This window comes from Phaethon aethereus (assembly GCF_964289735.1).
Source record: "Phaethon aethereus genome assembly, chromosome: 20".
NCBI lineage: Eukaryota > Metazoa > Chordata > Aves > Phaethontiformes > Phaethontidae > Phaethon > Phaethon aethereus.
The window spans coordinates 10484497-10498238 of NC_138596.1; the positions used below are offsets into that span (position 1 = coordinate 10484497).

General features: G+C 42.2%; 1 protein-coding gene across 1 annotated transcript in view; it reads left to right on the plus strand.

The window, feature by feature from the left end:
• DAB2IP (DAB2 interacting protein) overlaps positions 1 to 13742 on the plus strand; it is a gene marked incomplete at both ends in the record, with an annotated part of 204802 nt that overhangs the window by 82182 nt on the left and 108878 nt on the right. Inside the window, one exon of the mRNA XM_082009096.1 lies at positions 5607 to 5725. Coding sequence (XP_081865222.1) covers positions 5607 to 5725 — 119 coding nt within the window. The remainder of the gene's footprint in view (positions 1 to 5606; positions 5726 to 13742) is intronic.

The following is a 13742-nucleotide window of genomic DNA, read 5'->3' on the forward strand; positions in this document are numbered from 1 at the left end:
TGTCTGTTCGCTCATCTCTTGAATACAGCCCTTTATTATCACATCTGACAGAAGGAGAACTGGATGATAGGAAAACAACTTACAACTTACAAGTTCAAATCAAAAGAGCTGACAGCAATAAATTATATATGAAGTGTTTGAAAGGATACATATACTTATGGGGACATGCCTCTATACTCTGAACAAATAGAAGATACTTGATCCATAAAGGTCAGTACTATTCATGAAGTTCCCTTCCTTTCTTGTATCAATGCCAGGAGACCACTCAGTGGATTACTTCTGGTTTTAGGCTTCCAAGAGACTCATCTGATGTGCCTGAACTCACCCCCGGTTGTTTTTTTTTTGTCTGTGCACTTCTTGTTGTAGCTTAATGCAGTCATGTTCTACAAAGAGAATAGTAGAGATGCACACTTAGGTGGCTTTACCTACAGAAACAGTATCAAAAGCTGCCCGCAAAAAGTTTCTATTTTATTTGGAAAGCTAAGGCTAACATTGGTAATTGTAGAAATGGGTAAACTCACTTTTTTGGGGGTGTATTTATGAGTATAATAGGATGCTTAAATTTGGTAAGGCTGTACTTGGTTCACAAACACAAATATGAATTATCCATTCAGTGGAGCCTCAGTAAAAGGATATTTCCATGTACTGTGGAAAAGCAGCATAGATGCTGTGCAAGAGCAGAAAAAAAAGCTGATTCCAGGCTTAAGGTAGTTTAATACAAAAAAATAAACGAAGGTTCTAAAGCCCAGTATAAGGACAGGTCTGACTGATAGAAAAGATTTACTCCCAATTTTATACCTGTAAACGTATCTGTCATATACTAGAAGAAATGGACACACGATGTGAAATACTGCAGTACACATTTACACTATGGCAAGTACTTATTTATGGCAGTTTCATTATTATGAGTAGTGAAAAAATTTCTGACGTCCTCTCAAGTCTTCTGTAGTTAAGATTTGCTTGAACTGAAACAAAAAAAATGGAAGAACTCTAAAAATAACCTCATCTGTTCACTAGTTCCTGTGACATGTCTTTATAGTGTTTATTCTGCGTCGTCTTGGGGTAAGAGCATGAACCAGGACTCCTGTCTGCTTCTGCAGTGTTCCTGTTCGACCAACACGCTCCCAGTCCCCGTCGTTCAAACCCTCACGCTTTGCCCCACGTGTGCTTGCCCAGCCCGTCTCCTTGTTTTCATTGCTCAGAAAATACTGAGAGCTGCCAGGACTCTTCCAAAGAAAGCTGCTCTTGATGCATCCAGCTTGATTTATTGATATATTATTTTTAAATTTTATATATATTGTGTTTCCATGGTACTGACTTTTTACCTTTAGAACTTCATCATGTGGCTTCACTGCGAATGAACATTAATGGTGTGGGAGTCAGTTCCAGACTTGCATTAATACTTTATGTTTAATAAAACAGGAGCTCAAGATTTTGCTGTCTTTAACACTCTACTCAGTTTTGCACCCCTCTCTTTTTCCCTCTTTTTTCCAGTTTTCTTATTGTTGGCTTAGGGTGTGGGGAAGTACGCAGTTCCCGCATCTCAAAGGCATACGGTTCTGATGGGTTTGCACGTATGCTTTAAAAGTGTTACAATATTAAAAATATTCAAATACTATACTATAAGATAAGATTATTTCCAGGTCTAGAGTAATTGGAAATGCCAAAATTGATAAGTAGGAAAAATTAAAATGAGAATTCATCACCTTCCTCTATCTGCAGCCAGATGATGGCATCAGATTTTGAGTTTGTCCAAATATGTAAGAAAAACCAGCCCAAATCACAGCAGACCTAATTGTCCTGTTTTGAAATGTGCCCGTCCTGTTTCGAATTGTGCCCATCCTGTTTTGGCTTAAGTAGCAGTGGTTGTGATTAAGCCATTCCTCAAAAGGATTTGTTTTGGTTTTTTCTGCCTTCGTTCTTTGTGTCTTCTTATAACTTCAGTCAGCTCTTCTGATTACAGCAATTGTATTCCAGACTTGAGGATGTCAGAGTCAAACCTGCAGAAAGAAAAGAAGAAAAGCAAGGCCCTTGCACTCAAAAAAGTCAAATCACTGCACAGTGCAAGCTCTGTATGTCTTTCTCTTGCTAGGCTAGTTGAGTTCAGCGCTGCGCTCCTCAGCCCACAGGCGTCGATGGATGGCAAATTTCCGTGTGACTGTGCAGGTTCGCACAGTACTATATTCTTGACCGGAATGGTTGCCTGTACTCCAGTGACCCTAAAACAGCTCCTTTTGCGCAGAAGAAGTGAGGTTGTGCAAGGGATGAATTTATATAGTTAGTACCTCTGCTTACTTTTTAAAGGGTATTTCATGATTTATTTATGTCCGCTGCCTAAAAGGAAGTTAATATTAGCCTAAGTTTTGCTTCATTGTGTTCCAGCAGAACTTGAAAAGTCATTTGGGCTAAACAAAGACAGATCCGTACTAAATGGAGCAGAGGCATTATTCTCATTTGTGCAAGTTTTGCGCTAGTTCTGAACGAGCTAACGTGTCTACTCGCAGCGCGGCGCAGGGGAAGGACGTGACGGTGCGCACTGCGAGCAGTGCAGCCGCGCGGCGCCCAGGCTGACTGCTCCAAGAGTGCCCCCCGTGCGGGCAGGGCGTCTCTGGGCTGGGCTGCGTTCGGGCTCAGGTAAGGAGCTTCAGCACCGCACGTTGTGGCATCTCACGGCTTTCTGCTGTGGAAAATTCTGAAGGGATTCTTGGGCTCTGCAGGCTTCTCTTTATTGTCATTTCATACAGTCTATTAACTTCTTCTGAATGAAACCTTCCTAAGTTAGTAGTTTCATCTTTTCTAAGATATTTTTACTGGTGGTGAATGCTGCCCACACATAGGAAGACACAATTCCGCCCTAGACAGCTCTCAATATAAACTTAAAAGCATATAAAGAATATGCAATATAAAGGACAGTACTTTAATTACTAGAACTACAAGAATGCAGCAAGGCTAGAGGAGTAGCAATGTTCATAGGGTAGGATTAGCCTCATTTGTCTGGAGATCAGAATCAAATGTTGTTTAAAGTCATAAATGAAGAAGAAATAGATGATGTTCTTATGATCTCACCAGGAAAGCACGGCGGTCACACCCCAGGTCAGATTCTCTCTCTCTTGTATTTGTGGAGACTAACTCCTTTCTCTTTTTTCCTTACCCCGTCTGAAAATTACAGAAGGTGGTAATTCACACATTAGACTTTCTGATCTTGGGCACACACTATGGAGGTGCGAAGTATTGCTAAAGCAGCATAATTTTTCAGCATTAAAATCTCTGAGATACCATTCTCCCAAGGAAGATAGCAATGAAAACTGAAAATGGCACAGTGTGATCTTCTTCTGGTAGCAATGAATGTAAAAACAATGGGAAACAGAAGGAAAGTAATGTCTTACTGCAACCCGAAATTCTGATTTCCAAATCCTGCACGAATCATCTAACAGTTGTCGAGATGTGAAATACAGGGTAGCGAAAGAAAGCTGTGATCATTTGTTGCAGAAAGTATTTGGGTTTTTCCTTATCAATTCCTTGTGCAGAGTTCAAAGCTATTACTGGATTTGAAGAAGTGGCTTGATAATATGATGACATATTTGTGGCTAGGCTGGAAGTGATAAAGGAGGTCCCGTCTCTTGCTTCTGCAAAAAACTGCCCACCAGTGGCATTTAGGGAAATATTGCATGATTGGCCAGTTGCATATTTTTGATCTTTGCCTTCACAGCAAGTATTGGCTAGTCTCCATAGCAGGCAACCAGTGGCCTGATCTCTCCAGAAGAACAAGAGCATGAAGAGTATGAGGCTGATATCATGTTGATATTATGAGTATGGGGCTGGCTAAGGTCTAAGTACCGAGGGAGATATCTCAGCAATGTTTTAGATAATGCAAATCCTCAAATTTGCTGTTTCATAGTCATGTTTCTCTATACTATAAAAATTCTCTAAAAGTATTTCTCCTGGACAAAACACTTTTGAAAAGGCCTTTGTTACCTTATGCGTTGTCTTTGTGTAAGATGGCAAAGCGTATAACCTGATGGCCTGTGTTATATACATCATGCTATTTCAATTGTGCAAACACTTCCTGGAGAAATATTCAGTTCGCATGAATGCATGTTACATACCTCGTTTGTAAGTGGCACTTAATAAATGTGAAACACCTTTGGTTATCTAGTTGTTTCAAATTCCTGATGCACTTACAAACAAGAAAGTCACTTCCGTAACAAGAGCCGCACACACTGCCCTAGGAAATTTTGCAACCTGAGAAAGACATAATGTGACCCACGAATATCCTAGGTGGGGAAGGAGTGTTTAAATAGCATGAACAAATGACAGGCTAGATGAAAGTTAGACTGTGCTTATCTTCCTGCAGGACACATAAAGGGTATTAATTTGTAAAAGGGAGCTGCTAAAGGCTGCATGACCTATATCCATTCCTTAAGGTTGACTGGAGAAACTACTAAGAGTCATGCCTGGAGTGGAGGAGTGCTCTGTGGGGACGTCCAGGGTGCTGGCATAGTAGCCGGTAGAAAGATACCCATTCTCACATTTCTTTCCTTATGCATGTCAAAATCCGTGCTCGATCCAGTGGGTATCTTACCCTCTTTCCTGGGGATGGGGAAGGGAAGCAGCATGTGCAGCACCTCAGGTTGTACAGGGATTTACCAGGTTGTTTATATCTAGCTAATTTATTTCTTTGCTGTGATGGTGCGTGAAAGGAACACGTTTTCAGGCTTCACCCCAAAATCCTGGTTTCTCTTTAAAATGCTACCCGACTTTCTCCCACTAATGTGCTTGACCCACTAAGACTGTTGTCATATGCTGGAAACGCTGGACACTACAGTGGTGTTACACTTTTATTGTCTTATTGAGCCAAGAGATTAAACGTAATGTTCAGATGATGTAGAACATTGACTCCTAACAATAAGCAAATAACACATTAGAAGCTTTGCTATTAAAACGTTTCGTGCTGGCTTTGCTGTGGAGCACTACAGGAGCTGTGACTTGTGCTCCATGAGAGAGGAGGCAGAGCGGAGAAGAAGGCGCTGTACGTTCAGCGCAAGGGTCTCTTCTGCAAAGGTGGTGCCTGTAGCCGCCGAGTCCATACGCGGTGTTCATGCATGCGTTATAGAGTATTTTTACATGTAGCTAAAACACCTGCGTCCGATCCTGCCAGCCATGGCTGAAAATCTGGGGGGTTTCGGTCAGGTAATTAAGTTCTCGCCTGTCTGCCGGCCGCTGGCGAGCGGCTGCTGTCTTGTACCTGTGCCTGGGCCGGCCGGAGCCCCGCGTCGCAGCCTCTCCTCCGCCAGGACTTGCAATGTGCTAGGCTTGTCTTTCAGACAGTATTTTTACGTGAGCTGATGGTTGCCAGGGTAACGGAGGCTTCGGGGAGTCTCGCGCCGACGCAGCGCCCTGGCCTCGGCGAGCACTGGGAGCAGATGTTGGCGGCGAGCTGGGGAGCTGGGCGGCCAGCGAGGAGCGGCGCTGCCAGCGGCCGCACATGAAGGGAGCTGGAGAGAGCAATTTGCCTGGCTGCACGCGGTGCAAGCGAGCAGGTTCAGGGCTCGCTCGCTCTTTCTCCCTTTTTTGTTGTAATTTAGTATTCTTGTCTCACCCCACAGGGGTTCCTCAGCCGTCGGCTTAAAGGCTCCATCAAAAGGACAAAGAGCCAACCGAAGCTTGACAGGAACAGCAGCTTCCGGCACATTTTACCTGGCTTCAGGAGTGTGGACAATGAAAGGTAAGGGGACGTTGCTCGGAGGGTGGGGAGGAGGGGGTGTGAGAGAGAATGAGCATCTTCATTTTTCCAGGTCTTGATAATATCTTGCTTATCTTATTCAGAGCAAGGGCCACAGCTGTGATGGAAGTAGACTTGCTTAATTGCAAGAGGGGTAATTTAAATTTGTTGGCAAGTGCACAGTGCAAGCCCTCCCTTTTTCAGTTAAATAATATATACGGAGAAGCCTGACTGTTCTGCTTTTTTTCCCCCAATAAATCCTAAGTTGATGCACCAGCATATAAATAGCACATAGATGCAGCAGCCAAAGCTGACTGATGCAGGTGAGGGAGGGGAGGGATGCTCGCACACTGGATACATTGAGCGTTACTGGGTTACACATTGTACCAACAATAACATAGAACAATAACAAGCATAATCTCCCCAAATCCCTCTCTACCCCTTCCACACACATACATCTTCAGCGTGGCCGTTGACTGCCGTCATTGTACTGAGATGGATTCTCGGCATGTGGCCGAAGCTGCTTTTTCTGTCTGAGCCATGACAGGATCTTTCATTTCAGTCCAGGAGGGATGCGTTGCAGGGAATGTGCAGATGGATCAGAGGAAGCATTTGACATGGGATGGCCAGTGTCGGAGCAAATTGCAAGCAAAATAAAGGGGAAATGAGACCTTGGTTTTATTCTTCAGCTCAGCTAGAAAGTAAAGTAGCTCTTTAGTGCATTTGTATGTATTTATGTACATGTAGATTTATGTCATTGTGTGCATGAGACAGACATACGTTCTAGGTAAATTTATGTGTATATTCACATGTAGATCAAGGTTGTGGTGGGGTAAGACAGACTCCGTTACCAACCAGAGAAATAAACTGCTGGTTTGCTTCCAAAAGAAAGATCTTTCAACCTTACGTGAATCATTTTGGGGAATGACACAGAAGTACTGAACTGCCAAGAAAAGTCTATGTCTGAAAAATACGCCAAATTGGATATAGACTGATGTAACCATTTTGTAACAGTGACTTTTTAAAATATTAAGTCAGTACTTTCAAATCCTTTGAGTACATGCTTCACTTTTAAACTCAGTGACAACTTTTACTTTGTTTTAGCTATACTTATTCATTGGAGGGGCTGTGAAGCCCACAAATGACAATTGTCAATATGGATTTTTCCTTACCTGACCTATTGCAGCCTCCTAAGCTTTTCCCTTCTGGATTCTGCAAGTAAAAGGATTGTGCTGGTCAGTACAGGGTAATATTTCAGGGGTTACTATCTGGGAAGACAGAGTTGATTTGATTCCTGTGCTGCAGTTTTCACAAATGCTCGAAGTAGGGCACTGTGTTCCATATGGAAGACAAGCGAGTGTAGCCGGGCGGCCGGGAATCTGCCTACACTGCTGCTGCTTCACTCAAAGAAGAGGCAAATTAGATAATGTTTTCTTTCTACCTAGATGAGTTTTGTTTCTTTCTCTGAACTGGCAGTATAGGGCATGGGAATTAACTGTTTCAGCCAGCCCTGCAGCCAAAGTAATTTGCCCAAATTAAGCCTTGCAATTTCCCTGCCCTCCCAGCACAAGAGCCCTGGAGCTTGCTGGGCAGCATCGTTTCAGATAGAACCAGGTTTGCTGCAACTTTTCTTTGAAGAGATCCAGTGCATGGCTGTAGTGCATTTTCAGTGTAGAGCTTAAACGGTGGGTTAGAGATGAGGTAGCATTTGGCAGCCTTGAATAAAACCCAAGGATTTGCTTATATGAGTATTTAGAAACTGAAAATGAAAGGCTTCCGTTAGGCAGGTATCACTCATAAATACACTTCATCTACGATACGTAGACATGCCCTGATCTGGAGGAAACTGTCTGACACTAGGTAGCTTTTGACAGCAAGCTTTTAGTCCCCTAGCTTTCCTAGTAGCATCAGATCTCTAATGTAGGCAGGTATCCTTCTGCAGAAGATCTTGGCCTTAAGGGCTGTTGCTCTTTGAGAGGTGAAAGAAAAACAGCAGCTGGGCTTCTCAGTCATGCATCGAGGTTTTGGTTGTGGAAGATAATTTTATCTTCCCGAACATTCCCATCCATGCACAATGCACTCACTTCTGTATATGAAAGGGCTTGAGTCTTTTAGATCGCTCTCGTTCATTTTCTGCTGTGCTTCCTTGTCTTTCTTGAAATCTGACTGTTTCAAAGAAGCATCTGGTGTCAGAATATTTGCCTCTTAAATATTTGATTCTTGACTCCATCTTGTATCCAAGCTGATTGTTTGTGAACTGCTCCTTTGCTCATGGAAGTTACCATTACAACAGTGTTCTGTTCTGGAGCTTTGTAGAATTTTTGCAGGAGATGCCATAGCAAAAATGAATAGTGCAATAAATGCAGTCAGAACATTCCAGGTTGAAATATTGAGCTATAAGAGATCACAAATGATTCTGTTACTTGGCTTCTGTGTATCTAAATCAGTACTGTGTCATGCCTCTTAGTTTCTTTGTTTTTCCTTTTCTTGCATGTCCTGTTTATCCTGCTATGTACAGCAGGTGCATATGAATATATGAAATATGCACATATATTCACATACATACATGTGCAGACAGTTAACTACGTGGACATGGTGTGCATGTACAGCAGAGAAGAGAATATAAACAAACATATCTATGCTTTTTATCCTGTTTGATTAATGCATGCATTTAAATACATCATGTAAATTGAAATTTGAAAATTATTACCTCCTACAATAGTGAGAAACTTGTACAGTGTGAGTTTTATAACAAAGGAAAACAAGGAAATATCATTAAACGTTGGAAGAGTCACAGAATGTCTCACTGGCATCAGTTCAGAATTGCCACGTTTATTTTGTGTCAGTAGGGTCTGGTGTTCGTACCTTGCATTGGCACGAAGAGAACAGCCAGGTTTCCAGTGGGGTCTTGCAGAGCCGCTCTTAGGAAGCGTGGTTACTGCGTCCTGGGGAGGAGCCGACAGCTCCGAAATGGGGGGGGGGTGTCTTCGTCAACTTCACGTGCCATCTACCGGGGTCCCACGTCCATTGCCAGGCAGCTGTTTGCAGTTCTGCTGTGGAATGTGTGTGTATGTTTGGAGCAACTAGGAAGACTTAGAGAATTCTGGTTTGGTAAAACCTTGGCCAACCATTTTTTCTCTACAGAGAACAACTAAGAATTGCTCAAAGTGATGTATTAGAAAAATACACGGATTATAGTCAAGCAGAGCTTATGTTTGTAGAAAAGACATGGTTGTTTCTGATGGTATTGGATTTTATGTTGACTGAGAAGAGACCTTTGGTTTGAAAAAAGTTGGAATAAGGGGTTTGCACTAACTTCAGTAAATTACTGCGGGGTTCACATTTATGTAGTTGGCCAAATTTTGCAAGTCTTTTGCGTACTGATTTATTTCTAGGAGCCCTGTTACAGTAACAGTAATAAAATTATTGATTGTGAATCAGAGAAGCAAAATCAGACCAAATGTAACTAGTATTCTGTATGAGGGGTGCATTAATTTGGTACAATCAGTTTATATAAATTTGAGATTTAGAAGAGGATTGTGGAACGAGTGCTCCTTTCGGTTTGTTGGCTGGTCAGATTGCTTGTTAGAGCTAAAAAGGGTTCCATTAAAGTGCCTTTTTGCTAACAGTGTCTTCTGCATCCTGATTTATTATGGCAGCTAACAAAGTTTTTATCATGGAGCGCTGAGTGTTTGTCTTTGTAGTGGCCTCTCTGGAATCAGCCACAAATCAAGCATTTGGCAGATGGATTTTTCTTAATTGGACCCACATTTCTCCTACAAAATTTGTGATGGAGAAAGTTTCTGGGTTGGGCTTTGGGCACGGGGAGTAGAGCCAGAGAACTGGGAGATGGTTATTCTGCTGTGATTGTTAATTATTGTTGTTAGTGCATTTCTGATTGTTTGTTTGTTGTAGTGACCTTTTCAGTCACTGCTGTCATTTCGTTACAGTGATCTTTTAAAAATAATTTTGACAGTTTGTCAGGAATTTAGAAAGTAGATTTATATGGGAGTTGGGGTTTTGGTTTTTTTTTTAATCTAAATACATAAACTTGGTCCCATCTCCTCTGAAACTGGCAAAGGCTGTGGTGATTTTACACTAGCGCTGAGAGGGCAGGGACACAGTATCCCACAGTATTTGTGGGACAAATACCTTCAGATTGTCTTGATTTGGTGGAAAATGGGTACTCTGTGTAACTCCGTATGCTGATGTAATCCCTGAGTTGATTATTCCTAGGGAAACTTTTCCTCACTGCACCTAGAACTCATTTAATGCTAAAGGACTCTCAATTACTAACATTTGTGATTATTTTACAAGGTTTTTTTAATAATTCCAGAGGATAACATTCTATTTAAGCCTTTTCTTGGCACTACAAAAGTCTGAGCATATTGCTGATTGGTAAATGAGCCTCAGCCTTGGAAGGGGTACAGCCGTGCATTAATAGCAGCAACAACTTGCACTACTGCTACTTTCTCTTTAAACTGCTTTTTTTTTTTAATCCCACTAAAAATTTTTGCTTATAACCCACAGAGGGAAGAGGAAGTGTACAAGTCATGCACTGCAGTGCATTTAATTCCTAATCTAGTGCTAATGCAGTCTTCTGTATGGGTTTTCAAATGTTCACAAAGCTTATTTTAATGCAATAGGAGAGCATCAATAACTTATGAGCGTCTGTACTCATACAGTAAACTTAGTTTGTGAGTTCTTTTTAGATCTTGTGAGTTCTTTTTAGATCTAATTATCGTTTGTTTATTCCCAGCAAACTTGATATGCCAAATATTTTTAGGCATGATGAAATCAGTTGGGTTCGATAAGAATACGGCAAGCGCTGCGTTATGAAGGATGGAGAAGTCCCTCTGTTTCCTTTGGAAAGAGGAATGACTTATCCTGCAGAACTAGGACACTGGCAGACCCCAGAACGCAGGAAGGGCTTTCAGACCTGTGTGAACAAGCGCTGGAGAGCTTGCTTTCTCTTCTGCCTCCTTGCTCAAATGGCATTAGCCAGTGAAGCTTTCTAAGTAGGAAGACTTATAATAGGTGCGCAGTGAAGGGTGACACTAACAGCAAGTTACGTACAGCGTGGGGCCTCTGGTTTTCATGATAATGAAAATATTTTGAGGAAACACTGCTGAGTTTGCATAGGGAAACCATTGAGCACTGGCAACAATAACTGAAAAGCAAAATAAAACACCTTGCAAAGTCAGGAACGGGAGCATGCAGCAGGTAACAGCGTCTGCTTTCTCGTGCAGCGGGCAATGTCTGGTCCCGCTGCCCCCGCAGTCGGGGAACAAACATAGGTAGCTTAAAGATTCAAGGACAGCCTGAGCATTGAGACCAGCCTCATACAGTACCTGCATTTATAGCAAGGCTACTTTGTCCTGGAATATGCAAATCAGCCTTTTAATATGGTTCCTTTACGAAATATTTCTTGAACCAGAAAGTTAATTACTGATCTCTAATTAATGGCTGTGTTAGGAGGCTAGAGTAAAATCAGAGAGGGCTGCAGGAGGAGATGCAGGAGGAAATTACCACTTCTCCCCAGAACCTGGTATGTTCCTCATCTTCTTCTCATGGTATTAGGAAGTTTAGAAACTGGTATTCAAATATTTTTAAAAGGATAATGCTCTTAATGGAAATAGGGGATTTTGGAGGGCTTTTTTGGGACGCATTGAAACAAACAAACAAAAATCCTTTATATGGAAGAAGGGCTAATACTCTGCTTTGTAAAAATAGTGTACAGTTCCCTTACGCAGGTGCTTCGGGTTTCCATTGTGCTAAGAGTGGCATTTACTCCCCTCTGCAGTCGGTCTGATGCCGCAGTTAATGGCTGACGACGGGGGCAGTTAGAGCGTGAGTGTGTTTAAAACGGGGTGTGGAATCGGCGGTTCCGGGCCCCCGGAGCACGGCAGCCCCGGCAGTGGCAGCGCTGGCTTGGCGGAGCTCAAGCCCCCCCGGTCAGCGTCCTTTGCGCTACATTTTCCTGATGAAGGGAAGTAGAACTCCTGGTAAATCTGGAGGGTTGCAGATCGAGTGCACCTGCCTGTGCATCGAGAAGTGTTTGTTACAAAGCCCCATTCAGCAAGACGCTGCGCCTCGTGGCTGGAGCCATTTCACAGCCTCAGGAGGGGCAGAGATGGACTGAAAAGAATGGGGTGCCTTTCGGCTTCTCCCAAGGCAACAGCAAGGTGGCAACTGTTCCTCCTGTTAAATTGGCTTTTGCACATGCAGGTGAATCTGTGATTTGTATCTGAGGCTACCTGGGGTAAACGTATTCAACATCCTCAGAAGAAATGCATAAACACTTCCCCTTATCCTACATATTCCAGCTAACTTCCTAATTGAACAGGGAGGTCATGTTTAATATCTTTCAGTAAAAGACTATATTAATTCCTAGAAATTTTTCAAGCCATAGTAAGATGTCAAGGGAAGGACTAAGAGGTTAGAATTATTTTAATAGCCTTCTTCATGTTTCTCCGCTTCCCAGTTTCCTAACAGTCCAAGCAAACAGCACGGTGCCCCACAGGGTACAGCTTGCGCTTTGACTCGACTTGGAGTCATGTAGCAAAATTATAAAATCCTTCCTGTTTAGGCATATGCAGCGCTACTGGGATAATTGGCTTCATGCATCTTACAATTAGCTTGCAAAAATATGTTTTGTATTCCTGACCTTTTCTCTATAAGCAAGGCCATTGTTTCACTGTCCTGCTTAATTACAAAATATAGTGTTGTGTGAGGATAGAGATGACATCGTTGTATCGTTGGCTGTAATTTGACGAGACATCGTAATGGGGAGTTTTCATACCAAGGGCACTGAATTAGTGTAGCGTGAAGCCACGTTTCTCTAAACCTACTAAATAAGGAGAAGTTAATTTTATGCTCTATCTTTTTGACGTTTGTAATCAAAGCATTGTATTACAGCTGCAGATGGTTAGCGTTTGAAGAATGTTTGGTAAATGCTGACAATCGGAAGCATTGTTTCTGCAGCAGAAGATCAGGTTGATTAATGGATAGAAGGATGCTGTCTTTCATTTTACGGTTGTCACTGTCTGAATACATATTATTGACTCATTTGGCCATTGCCTGGCAGACATGACGTTGCGGCGCATCACTGTACACCTCAGGGTTACAAGCAGATAGTTCTGTTCGTATCCTTTCAGCAAAGACTCTGAGCGAGGGTGACAGTTAAGTTGCAGTGTGGCTGATGGTGTCTTGGTATTTTTCAGATCGAAGACAGATACTGCTACTCCATTGCATTAACGTTTTGTTTCCAAACAGACCATTTTTTCTGAGTTTGCCCTGGTGAGATTTTTATGTGCATGAGTTTCAGTGCAATTACATTAGCATTACTCTTCATGTCAGTAAACTCGAAGAAAAAAACCTACAGCTTTTATACCAGAAGATGCTTTCTGTTAGTTCTAGACTCTTCTGTTTGCTTTTTTAATTATTATTTGTTTACAATAAAAACTAAGATACTTCTATGCCAGGCTTAAACATTCTGGCACACAATGAAAATTGCTCATGATGAAAACATTACTTTTAAACTAAGAGGAAGAGTCTTGCTTTCCCCAGCGCACTGTCTCCTGGCCAAGTGTTCCCCTTGCAGCAGATCCAGTCATCATGCAACCTTAGGAAGGTCAGCAAGTTGATTCAATGGGAAATTATTAGTTAGGTGGGTGATTTTGTGTTTGGTTAGGACACTGAACTAACTCAGTAGTAACTCAGAGTAGCGGGAAGGTGGCAGAAAAAGGACTTTTCCTTTCAGCGGCAGTGTGCAGTTGCATTTAATGGGGTATAACGTCAAACTGTGCTCTCAGTTTCTGCCCCTGGTGCTGCGTAGACACTGGGGAGGGACACCTGGCACCTGCCTCAGTTTCCCATCTTTCAAAATAAAATTTCCCATCTCTTAGGAGAGGTACATAGCTTGATGGATCAAATTTTTCTGTCTTCTACTCTGTCATTTCTATTGGCAATTAGTATTAACAATAAATGTCTTTCTCTCTTGGAAGGAGGAAATGTTTAA